Source organism: Dicentrarchus labrax, unplaced genomic scaffold (genome assembly GCF_905237075.1).
Source record: "Dicentrarchus labrax unplaced genomic scaffold, dlabrax2021, whole genome shotgun sequence".
NCBI classification, from domain to species: domain Eukaryota; kingdom Metazoa; phylum Chordata; class Actinopteri; family Moronidae; genus Dicentrarchus; species Dicentrarchus labrax.
The window spans coordinates 26,553,892-26,573,054 of NW_026136704.1; the positions used below are offsets into that span (position 1 = coordinate 26,553,892).

At 39.2% G+C, this 19,163-nt stretch overlaps 1 protein-coding gene across 1 annotated transcript in view; it reads left to right on the forward strand.

Annotated features, from left to right (window-relative positions):
• frem2b (FRAS1 related extracellular matrix 2b) overlaps nt 1–19,163 on the forward strand; it is a 52,929-nt gene that overhangs the window by 8,516 nt on the left and 25,250 nt on the right. The window contains exon 3 of the mRNA XM_051397163.1: nt 15,473–15,619. Within this exon, the coding sequence (XP_051253123.1) occupies nt 15,473–15,619 (147 nt within the window). The remainder of the gene's footprint in view (nt 1–15,472; nt 15,620–19,163) is intronic.

A 19,163-nucleotide genomic window follows, 5' to 3' on the forward strand; every position in this document is an offset into this window, starting at 1 on the left:
ACTCCAAAAATAAAGTAACTTACAACCTGCACTCATTACAAGGCAGGGCACTAATTTACTCTTGGCATGTTTTCCACATTGGGAGAATGAATGGAAAGTGCCAAGCCATTTATTACATCCAATCCAAATACTTACGGCAGTCTGACATCTGACCACAAGGTTGTTTTAGCTGTTGAAGCTGAGATCATAGTTTCTCTGATAGATGGATTGTCTTGGTACAGGACGCGGTCTTGGATCTCTTAAATTGAGTTGCCAGGGGCTGAGCTCTTCTTGGCAATGATGCCTCTGCTGCTTGATGTTGTCATTTAAACTTTAAATGGAGTGTTCAGAGCCCAAATTTAAATATATGTTGAACCTCACCAGCTTACACTACAATAATTACCTTTGCTTTAAGTGGACACATATTCATGGTTTTCTAAAAACTTCTATGATGATGCACCCTTAGTAAATTGTTCTGTTTGGCTTGATAAATTATGCTTATGTAATTTAGAATTGCAGAGAAGTTGCTGTTTCACTCAATTAACTTGGCTACATGAAGACACCAGATCGGCTTTCTGCCACAAATAACAACATGGCAATTAGGCCAAATCCCAAAATGCTGATCAGTTTTAATCAGTATGTGTCACAATGTAAGAATAATTCTCACAGTATGACTTTAATACTTTTAACCTTGTTTTGATAGAGCAAACTTCAAAATGACACTGAAATCACTTCAAAATTATACTGCCCATTTTTTGTAAAAGTCTATAACTTTATAATCATGGGTAATTTGTGGACTTTGTGTCATTTTCCCCCCTGTCTCCAGTTTCTTTTTCATTTAATAAAGCTGCCACCATGGGCCTTTACAGCTGTATTTAAAGTGCATTTGTCAAAGAAGAGATAACAGGGCTTATTTTCTCAGAGCCGCTTGTGTGTCTCACTATTTGTCAAGCTTGTCAAAGCTTTGAATGAATAATCACAGAGGACTGAAATTACACATATTAATTTGTGGTTGTCTGTTTGCTGTTTTGGAGAAACATCACACCTGGACAGCAAAGTCACGAACAGAGGCGTGGGCCAGAAATCTACGTAGAAAGTGTCTTATTTAGAACAAGAATGTTATCTGGATGTTTGTATATCTGTGTGTGTGTGTGTGTGTGTGTGTGTGTGTGTGTGTGTGTGTGTGTGGTGTGGAGGGGAGAGGAGGGGGCAGCCTCTGTCATTCTAAGGGAGTTAATTGCTGTGTTTCATTGGACTCCAGCCCTCCCCTTGTCTCCTGAGAATTCGGGTGCATTCAGGTGAGCTTACCTGAGCACACACAAGCCCTGGCATTCCCAAGCAGTTGTTTGTGGAGCTGAATCCCTGTCTGCCCCCAGCCAGTCAGTCAGCATCAGGGATGTTCCTACTGACAGACACAGTGCTGTGGCCTTTGTTTTTCCTTACTAGGCACTTAGTACCATCTCATTTCCTTCTTTCACTACTGTCGCTAAAAAGACGCAGTAGAAGATCATTGATTGTTCATAAAAATGTGCTACTTCTGAAGGTCAGCCTCCACAGCTATATGTCCAGGCGTGAGACTTGTTTAGTATGTAAAGTGCATAGAGTATGAAAATCAATAATTCAGATTTGTATCTGAATGGGTCTGCACAACACAGAGAAAATTCCTATCTGGAAATTTGTTTTCTTACATGGCAGCCCTTGAAACAGAGGAATGTTTCTCCTTTCCAGTTTCAAATTCAGGTCGGCAGCGCCCACCTCAACAAGCGTGTTCTGTTTGTTATTTCTGCTTCGTGTAACAAGATAAGTCCTGTTCACTGTGAGTACCTCGACCTAATAAATCCTCCGAACCATTTCGGCCTGCAGTAACATCTGCCGTGTAGATCTTCTACATCTTCCATGTTATCGGTGTGTAATCGCTTGTGACACTGAGTGCATACTTGAATCCATCTCCCTTGTCTCCCCTCCTGTCTAATCCCAGGTTAGGAGGGATTATCTTTCCATTGCGTGCTAGAGCACAACAAAAGTAAGGTGGGACATGCACTCACATGCAGTTGTGAGGTTAATATAGACTTTGTGTATGCTATAATATCCCCATCCCAGATGATGACTCTGCAGTTTCTCTGTGTGTTTCTACCCTGTTATTAATGAAATTGTCTCCCCTACACTTTTCTTGGGGGGTATAACATTCCTCTGTCCTTGGGACCTGTAGTATGAATCATATACATAAAACATGTTTTAAGCTTCAGAAAATTACATAGCTGGTCCAGTTGTTGTGTTTTAAAGAGATTTTAGGGTGTCCTCACAGTCCATCTTTGATGCAGCTAATAAAATATTAGGTAGTCATTTTATTGTTATGGAAAAATATTTTGTGAGAAAACATCTGGGATTTGATTAGAGGAGCTATTCCTGGGTAACAGCTGCTTAACTTTAGGGATGAAAAACTGAATTACAGAGAGAATTTAGGCTAATCATTTTAGATGGAGAGTGATTTACGTGGCTCACTGGTCCCTTATGTACTTAGTCGCTAACTTTGAGCCATAATTTTCTCACCGGTCTGCATTGCAGTTATGTTTTCAATGTTTATTACCCACCACCAGACTTCTCTATTTAACACAACATAACAAGGTATATCTGCAAATTTATTTTCATGTGTTTGTGAGGAGCAGAGATAACTAAAGTAAAAGCATATCTGAATAGTGCTGCAGTGACAAACCAAACAAGTGAAGAATCTGTCCTCATTGTGATCTACCAGACTTGAGCCAATGTACTTCTTCTACAAAGTTTAAAATGTCAACATTAATGATTGGCTCATTCTACAAGGTAAGTAAGCCAAAACATGTTGATGAGAGGTTTCATTGTTATATCACAAATTAGGCATTGAAGGCTTTTCTGTTCCTTTGCTAGAGTTTCCTTGGCTCGAATTTGTTGAATTACTTTTAGCAGATGTCTTCATTTTCTCCATTGTGGTTTCTTTTTCTCCTGAGTGCAGATTAGTGCTAAACAGTCCACGTTTAGTCAGAAAAGCATCTTCTGCTGTCTCTAATGTGTCTGCTGGGACAGAAAAAGAAAGCCCTAAATGCATTAATGATAGTGATAATGATTCTTCTTATCTATTTGTCTAGTTGTGATTTTATATCACATGACATTTTTTTTTTTAGTTATTTTTTTTTTTGGCCTTTATCATGCCTTTATCAGATAGGGACAGCCAAAGACAGACAGGAAAGGGGTAGAGAGAGGGGATGACACGTAGCAAAGGGGAGCAGGTCAGATTTGAACCCGGTCCACTGCAGCAACTCCGTATATGGGTCACCAGCTCTACCGACTGAGCTAACCAGGCGCCCATATCATGTGAAATTTTAGTGAAACATGGTTAATGCTTCTAAGACCCTTTTGCACTGATGTGCCCTCATTTTCCCTTTGGGAAAACTAAGGGAAACCCTTCTTGATGATTCCCTTCCTCTGTCTTAATATGCTGCCAAAGTAAGTGTGTGGAGCCAAGCTTAACAAAGCAAAGGCAAATTCCCAAAAGTATGGAAACCCCAGGCCCAGGCTTGTTCCCTGGATGATCCGTGTCGTCATACGTGCCTTAGGATATCAGTCTAGCAGAACTGGGATTGTTCAAGCACTGAGTTCGTAGAAAACCTTCTTTTGTGGAAAAAGCTTGCAGGCTGAGTTTTGTGTTATCAGATTTAAGTTTTGATGAGTCCTATTAACTTGATGTATTTTATACGTAACTCTCAAGCACTGGCAACAGGATAAGAGAAAACAACAACAAAATAAATTTAATGGAAAACTAAAATGAAACTTTTTTGGAATCTTTTCGCAACCATAATGATAGCAAAATTAAAATTTCTGTAACTTTTCCAAGCATTCCATTTGTGTCTTATTTGATTTTGGTCCCTAATATATCAAACAATTTAATGAGACTGTGTTTTGACAAATCTGATATTCTCAGAAAACAGCAGGAACTGGGAGTCGATGATGCTGCAGTCGCTGCTTTGACATCTCTCTTTTCACAGTAGCAGAGCCTTTGTTCAGTTTTGCAAAATCACTCTTGATAATGTGTTTTTGGCCCCTAAATCCCAGCAGTGGGCTGGAGCTGCTCCTCTCAGCCCTGCTGCATGATAAGCCCCTGACAGCTGGGCTAAGGCTGTAGTGTCACAACTCTCTCCAGCTGAGCCTGGGTTTCAGGATTGGAGCCCAATGCAGGGTGCACCTCCTTTATACATATTTTTTTCTTATACAAACATTCACACACACATACACAGTTGCACACCCCATCCATCCATCTCAGGGCCAGCTGCCCGATCCCATAATCAGAGATGAAGCTGGCACTGCTGAAATGTTGCATCAAGATGCTGGGCATCAACTACAGTTTAATTGATAACTGCTTTGTCTTTGATTTCAAGCTGTTGTCTCTTTTGATTAGAATGCTATGATGTAGGCTAGGAAAACACCAGCTCCTTTCATTTTGATATCATCAGCATCTCAGTATGCCTAGAAAATATATACAGGAAATGGGAATTGAAAATATTACACAGTTTGAAGCAGACTCTCTTGAGAAGGTTTGCATTTTATACACTCCCTATGAACATGGTAGGAGTGTGTCTTGAGAGAAGCAGGGCTCTCATCTCATAAAAGGTGTGGATGAAACCCTTTGGGGATTCTGTGTTTGGATCAAGCTCCCTCTCACCACCACCTCCACCAGCTGCTTTCCTCTGTAAGTGGAGCTTGATAGGCAGGATATGAGAAGTCATCTAGTTGAAAAAATGGGAGGGAAGAGCAGTCAGAGGAGATGAAAGATAGAAGTGCTCTGTTGGTCGCAGTCTTAGTGGGGGCAAGGCATCGAGCTGCTTCTTGTCGCCTGTAGCAATAGCATGAATGTGCTGATGTGCAGTTCACTCTCTAAACACCGCCTGTGTTGACAAGTTGTTAGGGCATTAATGTAGTAGTTGAGCTCTGCGGGTGTATAGCCTTGTCTACATTTGAATAGAAATTATTTAATTTAGTCTTGGCAAACATAAACTAACTTTTATTTTTGTTTTTTGCCCCATGTAGCTTTGGGGAACATCAAAAAATAAATAAAAACATGTCTGGAATAACCAGGGAAATGTCCAGAGCTTAGATCAACCCTTCCCCCATGAAGAACAGTAAGGAATGTCTTCTTGCCTGAAATTAACTAGACCATGCCTGGGCTTATCTTGGACTCCCCGGACATGGACTCGGAGTAAAGAGTTACATATTAGCAAGCAAATGGGAAGGGGAAAACAAAGATAGGCCACAGGGTGCGAGTCTAGACAACAATCTGATATATCGGTTACATTTACCTCCTCACATCCCCAGGTAATTAGCTGAAGCTCTTACAATCACCATAGCATTGTTCTGTAATATTTTAAAGGTTATCATTGGTCAATGAGTCCTAGACAACATTGTGTTTCATTACAGGGAGGGGATATTTAGTGCTATTGGGCTATGTGATACCTTTGGCATAGTCAGCTAACCCTAGAATTAATTTGTACTTAATTTACCTTCTAAAGAGAGTTGATCATTTTTTAAAGGGCATGCAGTGTGAGTTAGTTAAAATGTCACAGATAGAGCTGCAGGCAACAATGCAACTTCTGCTTGCCTCTCATGTTTATCCCTTTTGACATTTAACTTTTGTCCTTCAGATCTAATAGTTTTCTGTGTGTGTGAAACAGAGCTTATCACATCTTATTACATTATTATTTTCCTCTGAGTCCAGGTGTTGTGCTCCTTACACCAGGCCGTACTTCTTTGTGTTAGCTTTGAACAGCCATTGTTTTTTTTTTGAGAGTTCTTGACACATTTTATTCAGTTTTGTGGTAATACGTGTTAGGTTTGTTTGGGAACTATTGTAGCTGTTATCGCTACCTGTCTCTATCTTTGAGTTTCAACTTGCGAGCACAAATTTAACACAGCATAATCCAATAGATTGCACTAAAAATCTGTTTTTAAAATTAGATGTAATTAGGCAATAGGATTGAAAGTAATACATGTAAGTAATGCATGAGTAAATAACAAATAATTCTGCAACTACCAGAGTGTCTCTGACTTTGCACTCAAAGTTCTTTTTGCAATTTTTCCAATGTAAAATTCTCAAACAAAGACCTCCAGTTTGTTTTTACAGTGATTCAAATGCAGGGAAAATACTTGCATTTTGAGTGTCTAAATGAAATTTTGAGAACATCCTTAGAAGTAATCTTCTTTTAACATACCTATACATATTTTTGAACCCTGGGTTTGTTCCACTGCACAGACTAATCTTCAGTCCAATATTACAACAAGGAGACAATACCAACACTAAACCCTTAGACATTTTCTCCCCTCTTCTCATGAATGCAGACTAGCATGCTTATCTTTAACATGCAGGTTTGCACAGTTCTACTCGAAGGCTCCTTTTCAGCAGTCATAAACAAAAAACCAAGAGTCATTTAACACTTCTTTAGGAATTACCATTTCAGCTTTTTCAGGGAGTATTTTCCTCTTAGGCTAAAGCCTTTAACATGTGAGGATTTGCAAGTAACAACTGTGAAATGCAGCTGAAACATGTTGTTATAAATGAAACCAATGGAGGCCGGTCCTGAAAACAGCCTCGACAAACACTGGGCCCTATTAGTATGGAGCTCATGAGTCTGTGGGACTGGGATGAGGTTTTTATATTCTATGGCCTCACACTGCTGCTTTCAGCAAACAGTCTACCATTATTCGGTCTGACAAGAGAGCAAACACTGTGCATTCAAGGGTCAAGAAAAAGCACGTCCCCCTCTCTTTGTCAAGTCTTTTCATCCAGCATCCTTATGTTGCTTTGTTTTCTCTCACATTTTCACACTTCCCCTTGTATCTCCTTGTTATTTCACTACCTCTGTTCTTTTCTATTCAGTTACCAGCAGCGTTGGAGAGTTGGGGTACATTTAACACATGCACTTTTAACAATGCAAGCCTTTCAGCTCCTGGGATGGAGACAGATTTTTGTCTCCATGAGATCATCTATTTAGTCAGGAAGTGTGTGACATGACTTGAAAATGTGAGTTTGTTTTTTCAAGATAAGCTTAAAAGGACTGTGGCGTGGTATTCTTTTACAACTTACAAGGTGTTGTAATGAGTTCATACATAATGCTTCAATGGTTGTAGATACATTTTGCAGGTTTCCCCTTATGCATCTGATATTATCTTTTTCAGTGGGTCGCAGATTTGCCAAAGCTTCTTCAGTAACTTTGGCCTTGTGGCTGTCAGGGCGTTCATACTGTACAAAATTGACTGCTAATGAGTGAGAAACTCTCGATTTTAAATCCACAATGACCTTTACATTTGAACGCAGAGGAAAGCCCTGCAGCTGCTAATTCAGCCTTTTGTTGTTATTTCCCCCTGCTATTGAAAGTTCAGGCTTTTGCTCTCTAAACCGTGTGGCTGACTGTTAATTAAGACACTTGAGGCTGCATCCTCTTTGACAGACAGGAATGCCATTCAAGGGCAATCAAGGAATACTTTGTCTGACCTCACCTACACAATCGAAACAAAGCCCTCAGCAGTGGTTTTTATGCCTCTTCTTTTCGGCTAATGGATTTATTTACTTGCTTATACAGAGATACAGGAGAATTAGACTTTTCATCTTTTCAGGTGCAGTAGTCAACTTTCTGCTGTGCAAGGCTAGACAACAAAAGCCATTGAATCATCTGAATGTTGGTGTAATTATACTGTGAATTATCCAGGTGCAAGATTTGTAATAAATCTTTTTTAATTGAGTTTATATAAATCGTGATTTGTTAATGATTATAACTTAACCAAAAAGAAGGAAAATAACTTGTGCCCACCCAAGTCTGAACAGTCTGTTTTCCAGCTCTAATGATGTAGCCATGATCAGGGATAAGTCCTGACCTTGGGCGCTTGGCAGGACACCCTGTGCCCCTGGTTGGAAATCAGCAAACCGCGACAGAGTAGATCTTCTGCAGAGTTGTGCATCTAGAGTTGGCCACTTGCTAATCCTTAAGGTGTTTGGAAATATTCTGTTTCAACTAATATTTCCAGGCGAGACTAATAGGATTATACTTAAAAACCCAGGATGTTTGCATGTATGTGATGCCAGTCATTTCTAGGCACGGAGAAGCAGTGACCTTTACAAATACCAAAGGGTGCTCTATTGAGTTGTTTTTCTGTCTGCTGTTTGGATATTTTTTGTATGTACTTGTTGATTTATATTTTCTTTTAACAAATTGAGTTTGACTGTTCCTCAATAGCTCTAAAGAATCTCTCCAGCCATTGTGTGCATTTTCTGTGAAGTGTTTTCTGTATCAGATGACAAATGACGTAATTTGTGGCAAAGTGTTAGGACAGTAGAGCGTGAAGCAGGCTCCCAGGGCAGGAGTGACCTTCCCCTATCATATTGTACAGTATTTCCTCTGACACATTTCTCTCCTGGGCCACAAATAAAGGAGCCCCATCTGAAATAAGAGCTCTGGGAATTCCTCACTGCTTATCCACACAGGCGAGGTTGCTTCTACTTTGTGACCCGGGAAGAAAGTCACACAGTAGTTTCCACAACAACCTTACTTTATGCTGCAATTTGGAATCAAAAACAGACAGTGTGGGAACAAGATGACAGTTGTTGCTTTGCTTAAAAGGTTTCTTATTGTTAATCATACTGTGGACGACAACATTTATAAGAACAATAAAGCACATTTTCTGATTCACAGATGGCACATTTAAGTCACAGTCTAATAAGTTAAGTGCTTTAGCTTGAATGACATTCTGCAGATGTTAAATGGTGCAGCATTTTCAAAATATGCTCTTGCTCTCATGAGCTTTTCAGTTTCTGTGCTAATCCATTCATCACAGTTATGTATTAACTCAGGGCAGTTGAAGTACTAGTTTGTCAGTCTTAATCTCAGGTTTTGCCTGCATAAGACTGAACAAAGAGAAGAATACAATAATTTATGTGATATATTTCTACAACTGTAAAGTGGTGAAAACATGACCTCTAAAATTGTATTCACATTTGATATAACAGAACTTTAATATCTCAGAGCAGAGGTGTAATATGTGAACACCTCTTTGTTATTGCATTTCTAAAAAATGTATAAACGGCTTCAGCAAATGTTTATTCATGATATGCTCATTGGAAATCTAAGAAAGTAATTCCAGCCGTTATATGAACACATTCAGAAAGCAAAATTACTTGTGAGTTAAATCACCTCTATAGTTGTGGTTCAGATGTTAATCTCAAAGAACTTTCCCTGCTGAGAGAAAAGCCCTGCTTGCTTTAAGCCTTGCATGGCTCTCTGACCTAGCACTTTTGTTCTGAAGGGCCTTTGGCCTTTCTTTCAGGCCCCTCAAATGTCGCCTCAGAGTGACCACTGTGTCAGAATGCGACGCAGAGGCGACAGCAGCCCAAATGGACCCTGCAGCGCGGCCAAATTTATGGCAGACCGGTTTCCTGAAAGGCTGTGCTGGTAGAAAAAGGGGTTTAGGGCCTGTGAAATCATAACAGTTTTAAATCTTTCAAGCCCTGGCCAACTCGTTACTGCTGATACAAGGCTTAGGGTGATTAGACCATATCTTTCTCTCTCCTCTGCCATGTGCTTTCTTTCCTTCAACAGGATTATCATATCCCCTTTCCCTTAATTGGAGAGATGAAAAGTGTGCTGGTATGGTCTGGCACACTGTGGAACCCAAAGACAGCTCATTTTATAGAGTTAATGTGAGTTTTGACGATAAAATATGTTTACTTTCCATCACAAAAATGTTTTATCTTTTTTTTTTCTCTCTAACTTAAATGTATAGTCAGCTGTCCATTTTGTCTTTCATTTTTTGTCCTGGAAGCAGCATGGAGCTAAACATTTTTAAGGCAATCCTACTACCACAGCAGAAATGAGATTAGATTAAAAGTCTAAAGACCCACTAACGGTCCCTAGAGACTGTAATGTTAATCATAAATTACAATATTAACATTAACATTATATGCAATTAAATAGTGACAATTTTGTAAGCTTAGAGCCGGGAGCTGAAGTTGAAGTATAAAGTTTTCTCTAGTGCTAGAGGTAACCTCATGGAGTATTCTAAATGGGAATTGTTCATCATCTATGGATCATGAATGGCCACAACATACAGTGGATCGTCATGGGTTGAAGTTTTAGTCGAGGGGAAATTTTCTGGACGAAAGCTTGGGGATCAAGACATCTTCTGGGAACCATGAATATTAATAAAATCATCAGGATTAATCCAAGGTTCTGTGGCAGTCTGGTCAGTAATTGGTGCGACGGATCCAATGTTCTTTTGGTCTTGCTGATTATAATAGTATTTTTGTAAACAATTATTTTCTGCTCTTTACTTAAGAAAAATTATTTCATAGAAGGTCATTCTATTAAGTTGTTTTTCTGTCCGCTGTTTGGAATTTCATATTTTCTAAATAAATAAATATAATATATATATATATAACATAACATATTTAGAATGTTCTTCTAACTTTAAAAAGAATTATCTCTCCAGCCATTGTGTGGGTTTTTTGTAACAAATGGCAAATTACGTCATATGTGGCAGTGTGTGAAGACAGTAGAGCGTGAAGCAGACACTCAGGATAGCTTTCTCCATTGTACAGTATTTTATAAATTGTGTAATTATTAAGAGTGAATTGGCTTGAACAAAACACTTAAATCTGCTTCATAAGACTTTGTGGAACCCAGTGCAGGTGTAAAAGCTCCCTATCCAGCATTTTGTTATCCACATTATTAAATGTGTGTATGCATGTAGACAAATGAAGTATGAATTACTCACTTGATGCAGGATTTTCATCTAAATGTGCTCTTGCATATGAAGCAATGTTTTACTGTTTGTACAATTCAGTATTAACATAATTCAGAGAGTTAACTGTCACTTTAAAAACACATCTTATTTTGACACTCAATACCCAATAATGACAGTGAAAACAGGATATTAGAAGTTTTTTATTAAAAAGAAACTGAAATATCATATTGACATTGAAGTATTCAGACCTGTATCTCAGTACTTAGTTGAAGCACCTTTGGCAACGATTACAGCCTTGAGTCTTCTTGGATATGACGCGATAAGCTTTGCACACGTGGATATGGCGATCTTTTGCCATTCATCTCTCCAGACCCTTTCAAGCTCTGTCAGGATGGATGGGGACTGTCGGTACCCTGCCATTTTCAGGTCTCCAGAGAGATTCTTTTGGATTCAAGTCCAAGCTCTGGCTGGGCCACTCAAGGACAATCACAGAGTTGTCCTTAAGCCACTCCTGGTGGCAAAATTGCACTGTTGGTTCTACAACTGCTAGGCTTCCAATCTCTTTTAATTGCAGTCTTGAATAGTTGTGCTAACAAAAGAAAAGGGTTATGCTTCAGTATTCAGATTTAATGCCCTTATTATGAAATAGAAACATGGTCTTCCAATGTGGTCCATTTTAATAGCAATTGAAAGGAAAAATGGGCAGTGAGCAGTTTGCTAGTCCTGGGCACAATTCTTCATCCATCTCTACAGTATGTTACTTGATATTTCAATGCTAAAATGCACTATTGCAGATCCTGGAGATCATCATTGTTAGATCATGGAGATCTTCACACAAGTCAATTTGCAGTGTGATCATTCTGTATTTTTAGATGTATTGTGTCTATTGAACAGGATTCACAGGCTGGTCCCAATTTATCTTCCCTAATCAGTGTTGCTGGCTCTGTGGGCAATGGGCCACCTGTCTGTCTGCTTGGCTGAATGAACAGACGAGGGTCCATGGGGCATCGTGGCCCCACGATGCTTGACGGTGACCAAATAAGGGCTGTCTGCAACATGTATGCAGGGAGGAGACAGGGGCACTAAGTTGGCACAGTCCAGTCTCACATTCTTTGGCCTCTCTGAAAAGGCTTCTGTCCCTCATCACACATCTTCTATTTGAGTGGACAGAACCTGTATATAGAAGGGCAGCTACATGAACTGTACAAAGGTTTTTGTTGAAAAGGTTTGTGTACAAGTGGTTAGAATAGCAAAGGTTGACAGTTTGTTGACATGTTTATTTAGAGAGACTGACACAAGGAGTGCTAAAAAACTTAGTAGAAATCAAGAAGACAGAGTTCAAGCAGTCAGTCAGTGTAGGATTCTTGCTATATCCAAATTAATTCAATGAGAATATGGATACTATGTAGACATACTGTGATATAAAGTTCATGTACCTGTTATGAGCAGCTTATGCATTCACGCCATATGCTTCTGCACTGTACTGCACAGCAGCGCAAAGGCCTGAACATAAGAGATACCGATATTGTTCACTAAATTCTGTCTCAGTGCTGTGAATTCTGGTTAAAGATTAACTCTGGTGTTTTCCTTTGGGCCTCTTTGAAGTGGACTTACTCCAACCCCTGCTTATCTTAATTAGAAAGAAATCTGGAGGAGTGAAGTGGTCCTCTGGAAACGAGCACCTCCACTCCCCAGCTCCCTGAAGGCCACGCTGCAGCTTTAACAGGACTTAGAGGACTCCCAAACTCAATATGTTCTCGTGTCATGGTGGGATTGTCTGTAGCATAAACTCTGAACATAAATTCTAATGTTTGAAAGTGCTGCTTTTTTATGTATCCTCCTCAAACCTTTCTGGATATGAAAAATTAATAATTGATAGAGCCACTTTATGTTTGTGAATACTGTTGAAGGCAGACAGGTGTTCAAGGTGATTCATCTTGAAAGGGAGAGCTGCCTCTTTGAGGTTAAGCTTGATGTGTAGGCTATTTCTTCAGTCATGTAAATAATTATGCAAAACATGTAACCATTTAATGTTGTTATTAAAATGTATGAGGTACTTCATCATACCTATAAACAGTTCTAAAATGCCCCTGCCTGAGTGGTTGATTATACAGAGATGGTCATTTATATTCCCCATTTTCTAGAATTATTCTTGAGATCAAGAGTATCAGCTGTGTTGAAACTATTACAAAGTCTGTGCCAACGTGTGAAGTCAGATAAATAGCCAAGACCTTCTCTGTTTCCATTACCTCAGTGGAAGACGGCTCCTTCACAACTCAGAGATCACACATGCAGTGTTTACTAGTGGCATGCGTGTCATGCTGCTGGCTTTAATCCAAATGAAGTAGGGAGGTCCTGTCATACACAGGTCGCCTATCTCCAGAAGAAGGATATGGAACACACAGGAAGCAAAAATCCTACACTGTGGTAGACCTCAAGAAAGTATAAATGTATCACTTGAGACATTATTATTAAAATACACTTTAAGCAAGTCTCTATTACCAGTTTATATAAAACAATAGTGGGCAAACCTTTACATTTGGGATAATTGTTGTTTTAAACCATAAATTGTTTACGCTAAAATAATTTGTTTTCTTTACACAAATAATTTGAGATTTTAGATTGAATTGTTTGTCTATTACCAGCTTTCCCAAAAGCATAACAGAAATCATGTTTGTTTGTAATTTTATTACGTCAAAATTTATACTACATTGACTTGCCAAACAAGGTCCTGCTGTATTTGTTTATTCAGGGCATATCCCTCATGATGCAAATTTGAGGATAACACAAAATACTCCACAATATACTCTGCACATGAAGCACATTACATTACCATAGTAATAGCACCTTATTTGGGATTAACAGAGAAGAGTGGCTGTGAACATGAACAGTGACCTGATGGCTAAGCAGACGAACAAAAGAACACCAACTATAGAAACTTTGAAATTTGAGAAAAATGTCATCACACTACCAGAGGTATTCACCAATTGAAAACATAATTTAGTCAATTCAGTCATAATAAGGTCAGGGACTCATTAACATTGTACACCTATGTTGAAGTTAAAAGAAAAAAATGCCTGTTTTCAAAGAGACAAAGAAATCTGTGTTCATCGGAGTTTCATGAAATGTATAAAACTAAATGATTCTAACATTTTGTTAATTTTGCAGGAGACAGAAAATAGAACAGTTTCTCTTCTCATTTCTGCAGCCTTTTGTCCCAATTATAGCTCGCGTTGACATCACCGAGTCCGTCTGAAGTTCACTCTGAACTGGATCTACTGTATGAGTTCAAGGAAGATCAGCATCTGTATTCTTCTTTCGAGCATTTTTGATAAAGCCCATTAGTGCGCGTAACCATAACCATAAAAGATAAATTAGTGAAAGTCATGTTTCTTTAGCTTCTCACTACATTCTTAGTCTTCACAACTTTAAGTCCTCTATCTGGTGGAAAACATCAAAGTACCTCCATGTGTTCATAATGGATTAAAGAACTTTATTGAACTGAATGATTTAAATAAGTCATTGGTTTTGTATGAGACATGGGGGAAAAAGAACACTTTTGAACACCTTGTGCGCCACACTTACTTTGTCCTTTTGTCCCAGTTATGGCTCCGTATTGTGAAAAAGACTCGATGTCAGGGGCATTAAGACCCTATTTTACTGTGCATGAGGAAATATATAGACTGTTAGACCAAAGGAAAAAGCTCTGAACAGGTGCAGAGAACATTTCACATAGGCGCTCACTCTCAGTCACACAAACTTGCAAATGCATGCACCCTCACACATAATAAAACACCCAGGGTGAATGTGTATAGGTCTCACCGTGGCAATCGAGGAAGGAAATGGAAACAGTGGAGCGGTCAGCTGGATGTAATAGATTTACTGACCATAACAAGCGGGGTGGGGCACGGTAGAGACTCTCAGTCGTGCCTAACACAAACAACAGCAACACTCTGAAACCTCTGAACAAGGTCCCTGAAGCCTCCTGCCAGTTTCACTTTTATTCCACCACTTTCAGAATGGCCAGATGTTCAGTGGCTCAGTCATCTGTATCTCACCATCCTCATTCAGTACAGCAGCAGGTGGCAGTTCTCACTGTGCAGTCTGGTGGATGCATGCTGATTTTCAGGAACCAGTGGATTATTATTTAGACTGCTAGTCAGTGCTCTAGAAATTACAATATTAAAGTGTGGTGTGGTTTATGAGTCAGCGTGTGTATGTTTTTGTACATTTTTTTTTTCAAAAGTGTTTGTGCATCTGTGTGTGTTTGATGCATGCGTTTGTGGCTCTGCTTTGAGTCTTTATGGTCAAATGGTAGCTGCGATGTCCTCAAGGACTTTAGCCTTGGCCTTTGAATCCAACTTCAAAAGGCAAGGATAAAATAACCCAGTTCAGACAGGAAACAGACACCTTTTATCTTAATTAGAAATGAAGCAATTAGATGGCAGAAAATCCATTCCTTTTGCATAAGGGCTGTACACTCCTCATACCACCCACTGAGTGTTGGCTTGGAGTCTGAAAGTCAAGTCCTAAAGGTATCCAAGAAATAATTCTAATAAGGGGTATTGAAAATTCCCGTGCTAGCCCATAAACAAATAGCTATGTTTATTTATAAAACATGTTCTGGATTATTAAGACCCAGTTAGGACTTTTGTGTTTTCCCTTGCTGTGTGCTGAGTTCAAGGGAGCCGTTTTAAGTTTCTTGAACTTAACTATTAACTGTATTTGTTTGCAGGAGGCAACAAACTGAAGAACCAGCAGTTCCGTCTGAACTGGGCTTGGATCTCTTTGGAAAAGGAACACTACATTGTGGATGAAGAGGTTAAGTTCCTGGAGGTGGTGCTGAAACGCCGGGGCTACCTGGGGGAGACGTCCTTCGTTAGTAAGCAGACACTACCTCTGATTTTATTATTTTATTCCATCCAAGGTGACAGAAAATATCCATAATCATTACTGAAAGTTACTAGAAGGCACTGTGGGCTTGCAGCATTATAATTTATTGAAATATTTCCATTTTATTTTTATAAAATTCTGGGTCCAGATCTGCATCAAAATGAATAACTAAGTAAGTAAATCAATAAATGAATGTAATAAAAACATAGATAGATAGACCAATGGAGATTTGCAAAGTTATGAATAAAGTTTATTTTTTTGTATAGTATAATAGCGTAGGTTTTCTGATGCAGATGCATGTACACACATTTTTTCACAAGGCAGACACAGACTACCAAATACATGATCCCACCCAGGCTTACTCCTGACCTTAGATACATACTACAAAATAAAAAAAAAAAAGTAAGAAATATGTACCAATGAAGATTAATGTACCAGTAGATAACAAGAAGATATGCAAATATATGTGCTATGATATAACTTACTGATTTGCTCTAGGACTGACTTAGACACCAAAAAAAAGCTAACATTCGAAAATGATGAAAAACATTTTGAGAAAATATTATTTCGGTTTTCCTACAATTCCATTTTTCAACAAGGCCAGAATATTGATCGACAATTCCCCACAGTACAAAACACACACACACACACACACACACACACACACACACACACACACACACACACTGGCTTTGACATATTTGAGGACAACTATAAAGCTAGTCTAGACACCCTTTCAGGGTCACAGAGGTCATGACCTTTCATCTGTAACCTCTGACCAGTATTTACGTTCCAATTACACAATAGCACAGAACAATCTCTTAAGGGGCCGCATGCGCACATGAGAAAGGTCACACAAAGTTAGCCATGGAAAGGCGCCACTCCAAATGTTGGCCAGGGCAATTTACTGCCTGGAACTAAACGAACAATAACTGTTAAAAACACAAACTGCCGTAAGGATTTGTGAGAGGCAGACATTCTTAGTACTGGCACCATTGTTTAGTGCCGCCATTTATTCTATCCATAAAAATGCAGTGTGATTAAAATGACCTGATGTTAAAGGTCAAATCCCAGAGGATCATTTACTGTACTGTTTGAGTGCCCCAGGGTGTCAGGCTAATGAAACGTCTCTGAGGCGATATGCAAATTGCACTGACCTTTAGAGTGCCACACACTGCACTTACACTGCACACTGCACTATATCAACACTGCTTAAGTGACTGAGTGAAATAAAAAATAAAAATACACATTTTAAAGCAGATCTGTGTCCACTAGATACACCGGCAGATATATTCAATAATAATTCTCAGTAAAAAGTAAATGAAGTCAAACAGGAATACACTTAGGCGTATAATTTGTTGTTCATGTTGATAAGGTACAAGAACAAAAGAAACAAACTGAAAATGCCCGTGTGATGACCCGACATTGATCTCTTTGCAAATTAATATTAAACAACGAACTGTATAAGGAGCTTAGGCAAACAATCTAATAATTGTCCCTTGTTTTGATTTTCTGGAGCATCGCTACTGTTTTATTAATGGTTGCATTATAAATTAAAGAAGCACTACTCTGAACTTTGGATGCACTCTTTGTTCATTGCCCGGAGAAAAACCCTGCCCTGCATTTCCATAATGTCCGAAATTACTGTTGTGTGCTTTCAAGTCCAAACCCATAGCTTTTCACTCTCCAGTTTTGTTATGATTGAGGCAGCATGAAGGGGAATGATAATGGATGATGTACCTTTCCATGGTGGTGATGGAAAGCACACCAAAGAAGCTGTAATTTAAAAAAAGAAATCGAGTCAGAACCATTTTGTTTTACAATGCCCCCAAAGTACGAATATCAATTCTCTCTGAAAATGCATAAGGAGTGAAAACTTTTATCTTTTTCGTTTCTTATTACAGTAAGTGAGTGCATGTTTACAGGAATTGATTCCTTGATCATACACCACTCTGTTCTTTTCCTCAGTCTTATCAAATACCTATGGAAATATTTATTTTTCAATTTATAGCCAAATTGTAGACCTAACTAACAGATTGAAAGGAAACTTTTTTGGCTGTACTTTAACATGAATGTGTATTTGTGTATTCTGAAACAAATATTTCAGTGAAACCTTTTACCATTTTTCTTCCATGTTTAGGCTGAAACATAAACATATTTGAATTTTCAGCTTTAATAATTATGAGTTACCCAAGAAAGAATAATTTTTGGACAGATTATTTTATCTTTAGCTTCAAAAACATGCAGCATTCCCCCTGCAGGTACACAACGATATCATATCTCAGTAAGGCGGTGTCCTTCATGGTAAAAAAAACCCCAAAACAAGTACATTCATTACTGTTGCAAATAGATCATTTGCTGCTTTGAGGACAGGAGAGCAAAAGCAGCAAACCATTTTGATTAATCAGCATAAACAGGCCGCCAGAGCAGCCTGACAGTTCAAGCCACCCATCTGCCTCAGTGTTGCAATGAGATAGTGACTGATCCCAGGCCAGTGACTTCTCATGTTGAGTGGGGATATCTCTTCTTTCCCAGCCCTGCTTGAGTGAACACTGATCAGAGGAGCCTACTGGTGGGCTACTGCTTCACTGGTCAATATGCACAGTGCAGGTGGCACCAGTTTGGAGGCTACAGCAAGCCCACCTGCAGCGAAGTCTCAGAGTGACTGCTGTGATCACGGCCATGCAATCCAGGCATTGTGCAGGAGATAGAGTTTGGAGCAAATCATACTCTCTCCTCTCCTAGCTACTCTTTGAAGACTGCTGATTTTTCAAGCTCCATTGAGCTTGACCATTTTATCTCAGCACATATGTGCAGGGGCATTTTCCTTCTGTCTGTACTTGCATATCAAAGCCCACTCTTTATTTTCATCAAAGAACAGAATGGTAATTTTCTAAAAAACCCAAACTCATGCATTTCTCATTCTGTGGTCTTTTGAAGATCGTTTGTGTAGTCCTGATGTGATATTTCAGTTTTTCTCTTCTCTTTCTTCCTTCCTCACTTGTGAACAAACAGCCTTTTTTCAAATGTTATTGCAGTGCTCCATTTATCCAACAGTTTCTGGTTTTCTACATTTGTGGCAGCCTACAGGATTGCTTTGGGGTGCGCAGCCATGTTCTTTCTATTTACTGCCAGACCCCTGCTGCGTGTTGCGTGGCCATTTAGCAAAGACAATGGAGAGGCTGTGTGCTCCTGCTCAACAGGAATCCTGCCAGTGTCACAGCTATAGTGACTGTAGGCCCCATCAAACAGCTCACATGCTGAAGGTCAGTTAGCCTCCAACCACTGCTGCTGAGACCAGACTGACATTAGGGCTAATTGGCATTATTCCCACCATGGCCATTTGAAACACTGGGGGTGGGAAACTGCACCCAGAAGATGGGCAGATATTATCCGGTTAGACCAACTGGGGCGTGACATTTTCCTGGTTTTACAGGAGAAGAAAAACAGTAGTTTTTTAAGAATATCTGAATAATTATGACCATTCATAGTTACAGTGATATCAGGATTCAAAGAACACTCATACATTAAAG